This window comes from Ovis aries, chromosome 24, assembly GCF_016772045.2.
Source record: "Ovis aries strain OAR_USU_Benz2616 breed Rambouillet chromosome 24, ARS-UI_Ramb_v3.0, whole genome shotgun sequence".
Classification (NCBI taxonomy): Eukaryota; Metazoa; Chordata; class Mammalia; order Artiodactyla; family Bovidae; genus Ovis; species Ovis aries.
This window is the reverse complement of record NC_056077.1, coordinates 5100766-5113276: the sequence shown is the minus strand read 5'-3', so window position 1 is coordinate 5113276 and position 12511 is coordinate 5100766. Positions and strand designations below refer to the sequence as shown.

Sequence of the window (12511 nt, the reverse complement as noted above, 5' to 3'; positions counted from 1 at the left end):
AGCCCAAATGCTCATCAGTTGGAGGATGGGTGAATCAAGCATGGTATCATCAATCAATGAAATACTATTCGACAATTTTACAGAAAACAGTCACTGATGCACGCAGTAATGTGGCTGAATCTCCCAGGGATGAGGTTGAATAAGGTAGACGCGTATAGGGTCCATTTATATAAGTTCACAAAAGAGCAAAATCTATCTTTGGTGGTAAAAATCAGGAGGGTAGTTGGCAAAAAGTAGTAGCGACTTAATGAGGCACAAGGGAGCCTGTTGGGGTGCACTCCGCCCATAAGACTGATCTTGTTATTCACTCATTCATGTCAGCAGCAAGCATTTATTAAGCACCCACTGTATTTTACATGCCCCCTCTGGAGATGGGGAGAACACCCATTCCCAACTGGAAGTACGATGCTCGCCTTGGAAACCTCTCAGAAACCCAGTGTCTCCAGGGGGCACAGCCAACCTCAGGGACCTGGGGACATCGCTAAGGAGATTTCCCCTCTTTATCTGGCAGCAAGTGGTGCAGAGAAATGTCAGGGCGGCTCATTAGAGCCGCAGACCTCTGCACTCGCTGTGCCCGAGGTCGCAAGCACCACTCAGCATTTCATCCTAGCAAGTCTGGCTTGCTTTCATCAGAACCACGTGGTCAAAACCATGTGCGACATTTTGAAGGGAAAAGAATCTAAGCCTGCATGTCTCACTGCCCCGAGTATCAGCTTTGTCCTTCTGCTCTTAATGCTGTTATCTCGTGCGCACACTTGGTGTTCTGCCGAGCAGATGCTATGGAAAGGCGGATCGGCGAGGAGAAGCAGAGGGCGCCCGGTAGCCTGGGTGTTGAGCCAGTGACCCCTCTGCTCTGGAGGCCAGCTCCAGTGAGGTGCAGCAGAGGATAACACCTGAGGAGGACCAAGCCTTCCCCCAGTCCCTCAGCTCCCAAGCCCGGTCCCAGGGAGCTCTTTCTCAAATGCAAATCGGATCAAGACAATCATGAGCTTAAAACCGTCCGGTGGCCCCATGTGAATCACAGCCAAAACCCAACTGCTTGCCCACTGTGGAGCATGGGGAGGGCAGGGAGGGGGGTGATGGTGTCCACCCTCCTGCTCATCCCCAGCATCCCCTCCTCCAGAACCTAAGCCAGGTGTAAATCCATGCCCACGCTTCCCCTGCCCCCCCTCCAACAAGTGTGCTGACTCACCCTTGTCTTCAAGATGCTTTGACACCTCTTCCATGAAGCCTCCTCTGCCTGCCTATTTGTGCCACTACCAAATTTTGCATTCTGCCTCCACTAAGAAGCAATCAGATGGCGCGTCCACGATAGGTTTCTTTGTATTCATTGCTGTCTTCCCTCGTAGACCACAAGCCCTCAGAGGGCAGGATCTGGGTCTCTTTCATCTTTGTACCTTCTGACTTTATCACCAGTAACTGCAACAGAGTTTGCTTACGGGGAGGAGGGTGGAGGAAGGAAGAGATGAGGAGAGGAGGTGAGCGAGACAGCAGGTGAGGAAGGAAGGGGGAGTGGAGGGTGGGGGCATCTAGTGGAGGGAGAAACTCAGTGCAGCCACGGAGACTCGGGAAGAATTGGGGGGCAAAGGTTTTCCAAGGGATTTGTGTGGACGGTTAGGAATCTGGATAGATTTGGTGGGGGTGGGGGTGGGGGTGGGGGACCTGGAGCAGAGGGGATGACCTGGGCAAAGTCCACAGTCGGGGAAGATGGTGGGGGGAGACAGGAGGCCCCAGGCTCAAGGAGCGGCAGGGCAGGGCCCATGGCCAGCTTGGAGGGATCCCCAGTGTGTTCTCACATCCCAGGGAGCCACTGAAACATGCAGAAGGCGAGGGAACCCTGGCCAAGAGGCAGACCAGCTGCGGGGGAAAGCACTGGAAGAGGAGGGCGGGTTAGAGCTCGTTATGTAATCCAGACGCAATGTAAGGAAGGCATGGACCCGAGCTGTGCATCCGCTGGGGATGTGCTGATGGGGACACGGATAAGCTGTGCTGACTTCAGAGAGGGGAGTGGGAGAGCAGAGCACCAAGGGTGCCAGGGGCCAGGAGGGCGGCAGCGCATCATCTGAATGCACAGGAGAATCACCAGGGCAGGTGGGCAGACGGGCAGGTGGGCAGACTGGCAGCTCTGAGTGGGCTCCGGGAGACACTGCATCTCCAGGAGGCACCTGGCATTGGTGTGGCGCCAGTGCGGCCTCCCCTCCCCAGCTGCCAGTCACAACCATGGTGCCACTCCTTCCTGCTGAGGACAGGAACAGCCTTAGGTGCACTGGGCCCACTGACCGGCATCCATAAATGAGGTGCTACCTGTCTCCTACACCTGGCCACAGGCATCACGACCTGGGGTCAGCGGGTGGGGAGCTCAAAGAGGCAGCTGGACCCACATTTCACAGGTGAGCTGGGGGCAGAACCGGGGATGAAGTCCAGCCGGATGCACCAAAGCTCATTCTTGTACGTTCTGCTCACTCTTGGAAAGTCAAACAGGCCTGTCAGGACTCACAGTAACTATGAACCGGAGAAGAAATGACCAGCAAATCCGCCTCAGGAAGAAACTGGCTCATTTTCCTTTTTTTCCTCTAGAATCTAACATGAAACCTTGGTCAGCTCCCATCAGAAGTAAAGGCTGGGCGAACGGGTGCAGGTGGAAAAGAGAAAGGGATCGTGATTCCTTTCCAGAGCTTCCTTCACCTCCATCCTTCGAAACAACACAGATCACTTTTGCTAAATTCCAAAAGGTGGCAGCATTCTATTAAATATTCATTTGCTGCTGAGGCAAATTGGGGAGGAAGTTGAGACAAGCAGATGGCCAGATGGCCAAGGTCAGGAGAGCTGGGAGCGTCCAGCACTGATGGGGGGCTGGTGTGTGGGGCAGGGGGAAGCTGTGAGCCCTCTACTGGGGCAGGAAGGGGGGATCCTGGACATAGAGACCCCAACCAGTACCCTTGACCCCAAGACAAAGAGCGCATTAGACTCATCCTAGGATTCTCTATAGCACAGGGTCAGCGGAGGTCAGACCCCAGAGTGTTCCTGTTTATGCCGCTTACAATGGAGAGTATTAGACCTGTGATATGCCTCTAACCAACAACGAAGGTGATGGGTGCCACTCAAACGATTCTGCCAGGATGTGCAGACCTAAAGCAAGCGTGCTCTACAGACTGTCCCACCGGCCTTGAGAAGGGAAGCTGCCATGAGGGGGGCAGATGGCCGGGAGATGCGGGCAGCCTCCGGGAGCAGAGTTCCACTGCCCTCCACCCACAAGGCACTGAATTCACCGCAGCCAGCTCCAGGCGAGACCCCGGCCCAGACCTTGCTTGCAGCCTCGTAAGACCCTGAGCGGAGGACCCAGCCATGCCAGGCCCAGGCCCTGGACACACGGTAACTGCGATACAAGCTGCTGAGTGTCTGGTGAATTTTTAGGTCGCAAAAGGCAGTGGTCACAGAAACACATACAGGTTACGGACTACAGCTCTGGGATGAGACAGAACAAAGTACAGTAGAAATTTGGATTCTGCTACTGAACTGCGACAGGTCTCCCAGATAGCACAGAAAGAGAGAAAAAGGCACGCAGAATGTTACTTGTGCTGGGCAGTGTCACCTCCAACTGCTTAAGGAGGCATTTATACCAGAGAGAACCCCCAAATCAAGTGTGGGTCTGTCTCATGTCTTTTTTATTTTTTGTGGGTTTTTTTTTTCTTCTGGTCTCATTTCTCAAGCACCTCTCATCACGTAACCTTTTGGCTGCAGTGACCCTGATGTTTACATACAGGTATGACCTCAACACAGCCACTTCACCCAGTACCTAAGCAAAGGCTCGTCTGTTCTAAGCTTCAAGGAACGCATGGCTCACTCAGAGGTAAGGGGGGTGCAGAAAGGCTGGTCTCCAGCCTGGAATCTTCCTGTGGGGTCTTTGGCAGGTGACCCTGGCCAGGTGTGATGCTAACCTTACCTGCTGACTCTGAAGTCAACCTGACACCTAAGATGTTCCCAGAAACGCTCCCTGAAACACCAAAGCAGAACCGAGTGGCCTTCCCCTCAGCTCAACTCAGCTCGGGAAACAGCCCAATCCAGGTTCAAGTTCAGACCCAATGCCCGTTAGCTGTGAGGCTCAGTATGTCACTCTCTGCTGAGCCTCAGTCCCCTCACCTGGGAAATGGGGGCAGGGACAGTTCCCCCTCACTGGGCTGCAGGCCCCTCACCTGGGAAATGGGGGCAGGGACAGTTCCCCCTCACTGGGCTGCAGCCCCCTCACCTGGGAAATGGGGGCAGGGACAGTTCCCCCTCACTGGGCTGCAGGCCCCTCACCTGGGAAATGGGGGCAGGGACAGTTCCCCCTCACTGGGCTGCAGGCCCCTCACCTGGGAAATGGGGGCAGGGACAGTTCCCCCTCACTAGGCTGCAGTCCCCTCACCTGGGAAATGGGGGCAGGGACAGTCCCCCTCACTGGGCTGCTTCAGGGATGGGTGAGATCATGCACTTGAAATCCTGAGCACAATGCCAGCTACCTCCTAGTTGCCTAGTAATGCTAGCGATCATGACCATTTCCTTATTCTGGATGCAAGTGAGTGGCACCCAACGTGTCCAGGAAAGGCCCTTTCTGGGAGGCAGACTACAGCAGAGAGCTAGTGCCAGAAACTGCGGCGCCAGCTGGTACCAAGGGGCAGTGTGTGGAGACACCGGGGCCTGAGGCAGCCCTTCTCCTGGGGCAGCCAAGGGCCAGAAAGTGTCTTTGGACCCTGGTCCAGCCTTATAAACTGCATTTTCACTCCTCTAAGGGGACTGCAACATTTCTATAACAACTGAGAATGAAACTTTATTAAAATGCCATCAGCTGTCCTAGAAATCTCCCTTGACAGCTCAGAACCCACCGTGTAATTTAAAAAATAGTCATTGTCATTATTATTATTATTATTGGGTTGGCCAAGAAGTTCATTTGGGTTCTTACGGAAAAATCTTAACAAACTTATTGGCTGATCCAATCCTTTTACTATCAAGGAAACAACCATAAAACAAAACCTGTAGAGTCAAAAAAAAAAAAGCAAAACCTACCAATTTAGTTGATTTTCCCAACTACCTCTCTGACATGTCTCTCTGCTTTTCAGAGAAGGGAAGATATATGAATCTAATTGCATATAATTGAAATTAAAGAAATTCAGAAAGGTTGGTCACCATACGATATAGGCTGCATTTCTCACCCCACAATATGTCATGAGCATCTTTCCAAGTCAGTAAACATAAATCCTCACCATGAAATCCCAGCAGCAGCTTAGAACTGGACTGTATAGATGCACATAGTTCACTTTAAAAAAATTCCTTTTTGATGGATAGTGAGGGTGTACCTTTTCATTATTTTCACTAATAGAATTATCCCTCAACAAACACAGATTTCTCACACTCACATAATCAACCACAAGGTGGCTACTGCTAGAAGTGTAATTACTTGGATCAAAGAGTGAACACACTTTGCACACTGAGACAGGCTCCATAAACCGCCCTCCAGAAAGGCTGGTCACCATGCGCTGCCAGAGACGGAGGTCACGCCAGTGACTGCTCCTGCCCATGACACACTGGTGTGGGAGGCTGACCGGTGGATTCCAGCCAGAGCGACCCAGACCAGAGAACTGAGAAGGTCAAGGGTGGGGAGAGAGGGGACGCTTACGATCCTCTGATCTTCAGAGCTCGAATCCCAGGAAAACTCTAAAAGTCTGCAGCCTCCTGGGGGCAACAAGCGGGACAGTATCCCATCGGCCTTAATGAGGCGAGGCTGGAAGCTGGAGAATACCCAACCCAGCCCAAGGAGGCTGAGCATCCAGGGAGTGCTCTCCTAAGCCCACGGAAAGCGGAGCTCTCGGCCACCACTAGCCTTACTGTGAACAACGAGAGTATGAGGTGGGGGGTTTCTCCCCACCCACCCGATTGCTTCCGAAGAAGCTTCTGCACTACACCCCCAACTGCAGGACTCTTTGGTGAGTCACTTACCTGCTCCCCATTTCATCTTCTCACCTGCTAAATGTTTTTAGGACCGTTATGTTTTATTTCCATAGTCTTAGTGTGAGGTTACAAGAATCCTGCGTGGAGCCGTAAGACATGGTTCTTTTAAGATTATGAAAAGTGTGGTAGCCAACCTCCAAAGTGGTCCCCCAGTAATTCAGCAGAGGTGACGGCATGTGGCTCCCCAGGGCACAGGAGGCATCCTGGTTTCTGCCTTGCTCTCTCTCTCTCCCAGGATTTCTCACCCTGGGGGAGCCAGCCAGCCACGTCATAGGAGCCCGCCTCCACGTCACAGCTTTATGGAGGCGTCCGCACACGAGGAACTGAGACCAGGTAACAACAATGACCTAAGTCATCTTGGAGGTGGATCCTCTAGCCTCAGTCAGGCCTCCAGATGGCAGCAGACCCGGCTCATGAGAAACCCTGAGCCAGAACCAGGCACCAAAGCCATTCCCAGAGTCCAGACGCACTGGCACTGTGAGATCATACACGTTTCTCCTTTTACCCTGGGCTGAGCCCTAGGGTTCCTTTTTAATGTGGCAAGAGGTAACTAACACACTTTCCCGCTCTATCAGTCAGCTTCCCATCCACAAGAGGGAGAGACAGTTTCACGGGCTTGGGGTGAAATCAGAAGACTGTGCCCCAGCAACGGAGTGGCTCAGCGGGTGGATGCAGCCTCTGAGCCCTGGGGTCCATCACTGCACTCTGGTTTTGGTTTCCTCACCAACACAGTGAAGGCAGAGATGGTGCTTACCTTATGGGGTCGTTGAGGGGGCTTAGAACAAAGAGGAAACGTCTGGTCAGCGGCCAGGCGGCGCAAGAAAATCGGGCTGTGTGGTTGTCAGTTTTCAGCATCTTTCCTCTTCTTCCTCTTCCTCTCAGCAACTCAGATAAATGTCTCTTTCACGTGACCCAGAAGTGAGGTTTATTATTTAAAAAAAAAAAAAAACACAACCTCAAAATCTTTTAGGGGGAACAGACAGAGGCCACAAGGTGGGACCTTGGAGAGTCCAGCTTTGTACCAAACACCAGCGTTGATTGGGGGAAAATATGAAAGCATTTCAAATATACAGCACATACATGGACCCTGCCCAGGACTGCATGAAAATCTCTGATAAAGCAATCCACTCGCAGCCATTCATTTATCACCATCACAGCATCTCGCCATATTCTGTCCATGTTCATCTTATATCTGTACTATTTTTTCCTTTAAGTCAACTCATCTTTCTTAAAACTTAAATATTTTCAAAATACATTTCAGATCACTACCATAAACAGAAAGCCAGTATCAGTTGCTATAAAGGGAAGATCATCATGAAACCAAATAACAGCAATCAATACAAAACAACAGAAACAGAAGTCCATGTGCCCCTTGACGTCATCGCGGGGTCCCCACTCGTACAAAGCAGACTGCACTTTGGGATCTCACCACAAGGTTAGACATCCTGGAGACGTCCGCAGGAGTGAACTTGGAGCTGTAAACGCAGGAGCGTCTCTGGCGCCTGGCTGACAGGTAGGGGGGCTGGGTGCACAGAAATCCTAATACCAACCATGGTCACGTGCCCTGAAGCCCCCAATCCAACGCCACAAGGTGGGGCCCCCAAGGCACTCAGTACGCATCCCTCTCTTTACCGTGGCGAGTCAAATGACATTAAACTTCCTTCCCACTTTCCCAGCACCTTGGGGTCCATCGTCACATCAAGAAGTAAAGAGATTAGCCCGTGGCCCCTGCTTCCCCCAGGTCTGCCCCCCCTGGGGACCTGGCCCTTCTCAGAGGGAGGTTCTCACCTTTCCCATCATGCACCAGGGCTGAGGCTCTGGGCCCAGGTGTTTCCCAACAGAAATTCAGTGAGTGCCTGGGAACATTTATTCCCCTCAAACCCAGTTACTTCTCCGGTGAGATCAGTTTTAGGTTATACACACACACACACACACACACGCACGCACGCACGCACGCACGCACGCACACACACACACACACACACACTCCCAGTGATGGATGACGGCGACCAAAAAGGCTGAAAAGGACGCAAACGCAGTTTCAAATTCTGATCTGTTCAACACAATGCTTCTACTTACTGAGGCATGCGGACTGTTGTTGGCACTGGAGAAGCAGGCTGAATGTTCAGAGGCGCAGTCCTGGCAAAAACAAAGACATGAGTAGGTGGGAGAACGGGTTGAGGAAACAAATTCTGATTTGGAGTAACCCAGTTTAGCACAATCCCAGGGCAAAGCTCACGCCCCCTCCCACTCCCCTTCTCCAGTAGGGGGTCTAGACCCTCACTGCCCAAAATGGCAGCTGCTAGCCACCACGTATGGCTAGCCTCAACTGAAATGTGCTGGAAGTATTAATTACATAGTGGATTTTGAAGACACAAGAAAAAAAAGAAATGTAAAATATCCTATTAATATTAATATCTCATTAATATTTTTATATCGACTATGTGTTAGAATGATAATACTTAATATATAAAAATAAAGCATTTTAGTATGCTTAAATATATAAATATATTATGCATATTTAAAATAAAATATATTGTTACAATTAATTTCATCTGTTTCTTTTTACTTTTTAATGTGTCTCCGGGAAACATTTGAATTGCGTACGTGGCTCTCATGACGTCTCTATCAGGCAGCGCCGGTCTAGATTTTTTTGAATGTGGACACTCCATCCTAGCCTGAGGACACAGTTGGTGGTTTCAAGGCTTCCCTGGTGGCGCAGTTGGTAAAGAATCCGCCCGCAGTGCAGGAGACCCAGGCCCAACCCCCGGGTCGGAAGAGGACACAGGTGGTCCCGTGAAAACCACGCCCACCGTTACTTCCACTATAACTTGCCACAGCTCAAGCCTATAGAGCAGCTGGGATGCTGTGTGCCTAGAGCTCTTCAGGCATTTTCTTCTTTAACCCTCGCAAGGATAGAGGAAGGAGGTTTTGCTCTCAGCCCCATTTTACAGGTGGAAAAACACAAGAGAGGGTGAGAATTCATCCAAGGCAACTCAGTAGGGATGCTGCGGAGCCAGGGCCTAAACCAAAAGGTTAAATGGATGGGTGTTAACCGCTGTGGCCCCATCTCCCTGTGGGGCTTTTATCCGCTTCTCCATGCGCAGCACACAGGAGCCTGTCGTAGCCAGCCACTAATCAAGTCTGGGGAGCTTGTCCCCAGAAGATGCCTGCAATGCCTATAGCTCCAAATTTTCATTAGAGTCATCGGGTTTCACTTCAAGTCACCCTTTAAACCTCCTGGGCAGAGACAGAGGCAAGTATATGCGTGTGTGTTTATGCACGAAAGAGATCAAGACATAGACAGAGACATGGAGAGCAGAAGAGAGACCGAGGGAAGGAGCTGGACCAGGCACAGCTACTCAGACCCCACACACAGCCCTGAGAGGGCGGTGTCCGTAAACAGACCTGAACTCACAAGGAGCAGACAGACCTTGCTTGTCACTTCCCTTTCTGCAGTGTTCCCACAGTCAGTGGTCACGGGAAAAGGTGACGACCAGAAAGTCAGACCCGTGTCTGTGCCTCTCCTCCCTCTACAAGGAGCAGTCCTCGTGCTGCCCCCCGCCCACCGCCACCAGGTTACTTACACGAAGTAATGAATTAGGGAAAGAAGGGAGGAAGGAAGCGGTGGGCTTAAGCATGAAACAGAGCCCCCGGACAGGGACTGCACAAGGAGGCCCATGAGTGGAGAGGAGGAGGAAGATGCGGCCAAAGGGGTGATGCTTCTGAGAAGACACACTGACTCTCCTTTGACAGGTGTCCTGTGGCCTGAGAAAGGCTGGGCTTTCTTACTTCCTTCTTGGCCTCATCTTCTAAAGGAGCCAACTAAAAGCCCTGCTTGAGTGATGAGTTCAGCCCAACGGCAGATCTCAACCAGGACCGCATCCACGCGTTACAGACCCCCTGCCTCCTGTGTGCTCCTTTTTGGAAAGGGACCCTGAGGCCACAGCTGCCCCAGGAGGACCCGGCCTCTGCACACTTCCCGCTGGTCTAGGGACACACAGCCACCCAAGAGCACCCGTCTCGGGCTCTCCCAGGAACAGGAACCAAGACAGAGACAGCCCCCAGGCTCAGGGGTCCAAAACACTCCCACTCAAAGCCAGGCTCAGGTCCATAAACTCAGTTGCTCAGCCGTGTCCAACTCTGTGACCCCATGGACTGTAGCCCACCAGGCTTCTCTGTCCATGGGATTCTCCAGGCAAGACTACTGGAGTGGGTTGCTATTTCCTTCTCTAGGAGATCTTCCTGACCCAGGGATCGAACCTGGGTTTTCTGCATTGGCAAGAGGGTTCTTTACCACTAGCACCTCCTTGGGTCCATAGCAACCACCAGCTCTGGAAAGGTGAACTCAGGGTTAACCCTAAATTAAGAGCCTTAATTTTGATAGCATCACGGATTCAATGGACATGAATTTGGGCAAACTCTGGGAGATAGTGAGGGACAGGGAGGCCTGGCATGCTGCAGTCCATGGGGTTACAAAGAGTCAGACACAACTTCACAACTCAACAACAACAACAAAAGAACCTCCCAGAGGAAGCTGATTGGAAAGGAAGAGAGGCCACTGGCGAGCCATTCCTCCCACCATGGCAAGAACCCCTGGGCCTGGGAAGAGACAACTTACTTGTACTCAAGCATGACCTTACTTGGGAACCTGGTCACCCATGAAATTTCTATCCGCCTGCCCCTGCGAGCCTCTTCCTTCCCTCTGCCTCCTCCTCACTTCCCCCACCTCCCACAAGGCAGGAGCCTCCTCTCTCCCCAGACCTGAGCCCGGGGTCCCAGAGGCCCAGGCTCTGCTCAACTGACCCTCCCTCACTGTGCCCTACCTCCTTCCTGGGCCCATTATCAGGAGCAGAGAAGCCTTCACCAGAGGAGATGGAGGGGACACCAACTCAGTCTGCCACCCTCCACAGGCCCCTTCTGTCCTCCCACCTCTTGGAGGCATCTCACACCCGTAGCAGTTCACACAGCTGCCGCACTGTCAGCCCCCACACCGCTCAGCACCATCCCTGTTTATCCTGCACAAAGCAGCCGACTCTTCGCCCGAGCCCCTGGGTTTCCTTTACCTTAGAAACAGCAAGAAGCACATGAACAGGTTCTGAGCTAGATTACGGAGACAGAGATGAGAAGAGATGTGGTCTCTCAGAGAAGGGTGAGGAAGCAGCCATCTGATGCTGTCCTGTTTCCAGAAAGCCCTTCTTGTTCCCACCCCACCCCCTGCCTATAAGCATCTACAGCTTCTGACTCAAGCTAGTCCACCCTCATGAGATCTTTCAGCAGGAGAGAGACCTAACTGCCTTCCCTTCATGGGCCAAGGACCAGGCCCCCAAGCTGGCTATCTCCCTAGATGGCAGCTCTTTTCCTGGGCCTCACAGCCTCCCTGGAAGTCCAGTATTCTGCCCCTGGAATTATTGCCTTTTTGTGACTGGGTTTACAGCTTTCAGAAGCTGGGGTACAAACTGCCAGCAGTGGGCACTGAGCCAGTTTAAACAATAACCGAGGTGGAGAGCCTGCAGAACCACCAACCATCACCCTCTCAGGGATTTGGCATGAACTGGTGTGAGCTTCTGGACAGCCATGATTGGTGGCATTAGAATGTTATGTTCCCTGCACAAAAATGAACTGTAAAGGGTTTATCCTTCAGGTTGGGCTTCCCAGGTGGCGCTAGTGGTAAAGAATCTGCCTGCCAATGCAGGAGACACAAGAGATGCAGGTTTGATCCCTGGGTTGGGAAGATCCCCTTGAGAAGGAAATGGCAACCTGCTCCAGTATTCTTGCCTGGGAGAATCCCATGGACAGAAGAGCCTGGCAGGCTACAATCATGGGATCACAAAGAGTCGGACACGACTGAGTACAGAGACCACCACCCCATCCTTCAGGTTAACAGAAGGCCAAGACCTTGGCTAGTTAAAGCCTCCTGAGTAACGAACAGAGGGTGAGGGGTTGAGGGTATGGTGGGGACCCAGCGGTGGACAGTGAGACCTGCAGGAAACGCAGCTATGAAAGTGAGGTGGGATCAGCTCTTCAAATGCCTGCTACCCCATTTCATTACACCCTAAATCGTCCTGACCACGAGGGTTTGATATTCCTTGACAACTCTGGATGCTGAGAGAAACAGGGAGGGTTGAGAAGCCTGTGAGGCCAGATCATGGTCCCTACGTGATCCCAGGCAACACACATTTTCACCACCCAGTGAAGACTGCATTTTCCAAAACAAACAAACAAACAAAAAAAATCAAACTAATGCCTTAATTTGTGGACCAGTTAAAGGACATAACATATCCAAGCGACTCCTGTAGGTATTTGTCACCTCAAAGTGGTGAAGAGCTCTCTCATTACAACCCCAAACCCCTAAGATAAAAAATTTTGAACAGCTTTCTGCATGAAAAATAATACCATAATGCGAAAGATGACAAAGGATAACATAAAAGAAAAATTAAAACTCAAAGGAAAAAACAAGCAAAGGTGATGGACAGCCAGCTCACAAAGGGTGTGGTGATGCCAATGTCTGTGGTTGACGTTAAAA

General features: G+C 51.7%; 1 protein-coding gene across 12 annotated transcripts in view; it reads right to left on the bottom strand.

Annotated features, from left to right (window-relative positions):
- The window catches only part of RBFOX1 (RNA binding fox-1 homolog 1), a 2416982-nt gene that overhangs the window by 2079282 nt on the left and 325189 nt on the right, over window positions 1-12511 (bottom strand). For all 12 annotated transcript variants that reach the window (XM_060406050.1, XM_060406058.1, XM_060406056.1 and 9 more), the window contains exon 3: window positions 8065-8124. In XM_060406050.1, the coding sequence (XP_060262033.1) occupies window positions 8065-8124 (60 nt within the window). The remainder of the gene's footprint in view (window positions 1-8064; window positions 8125-12511) is intronic.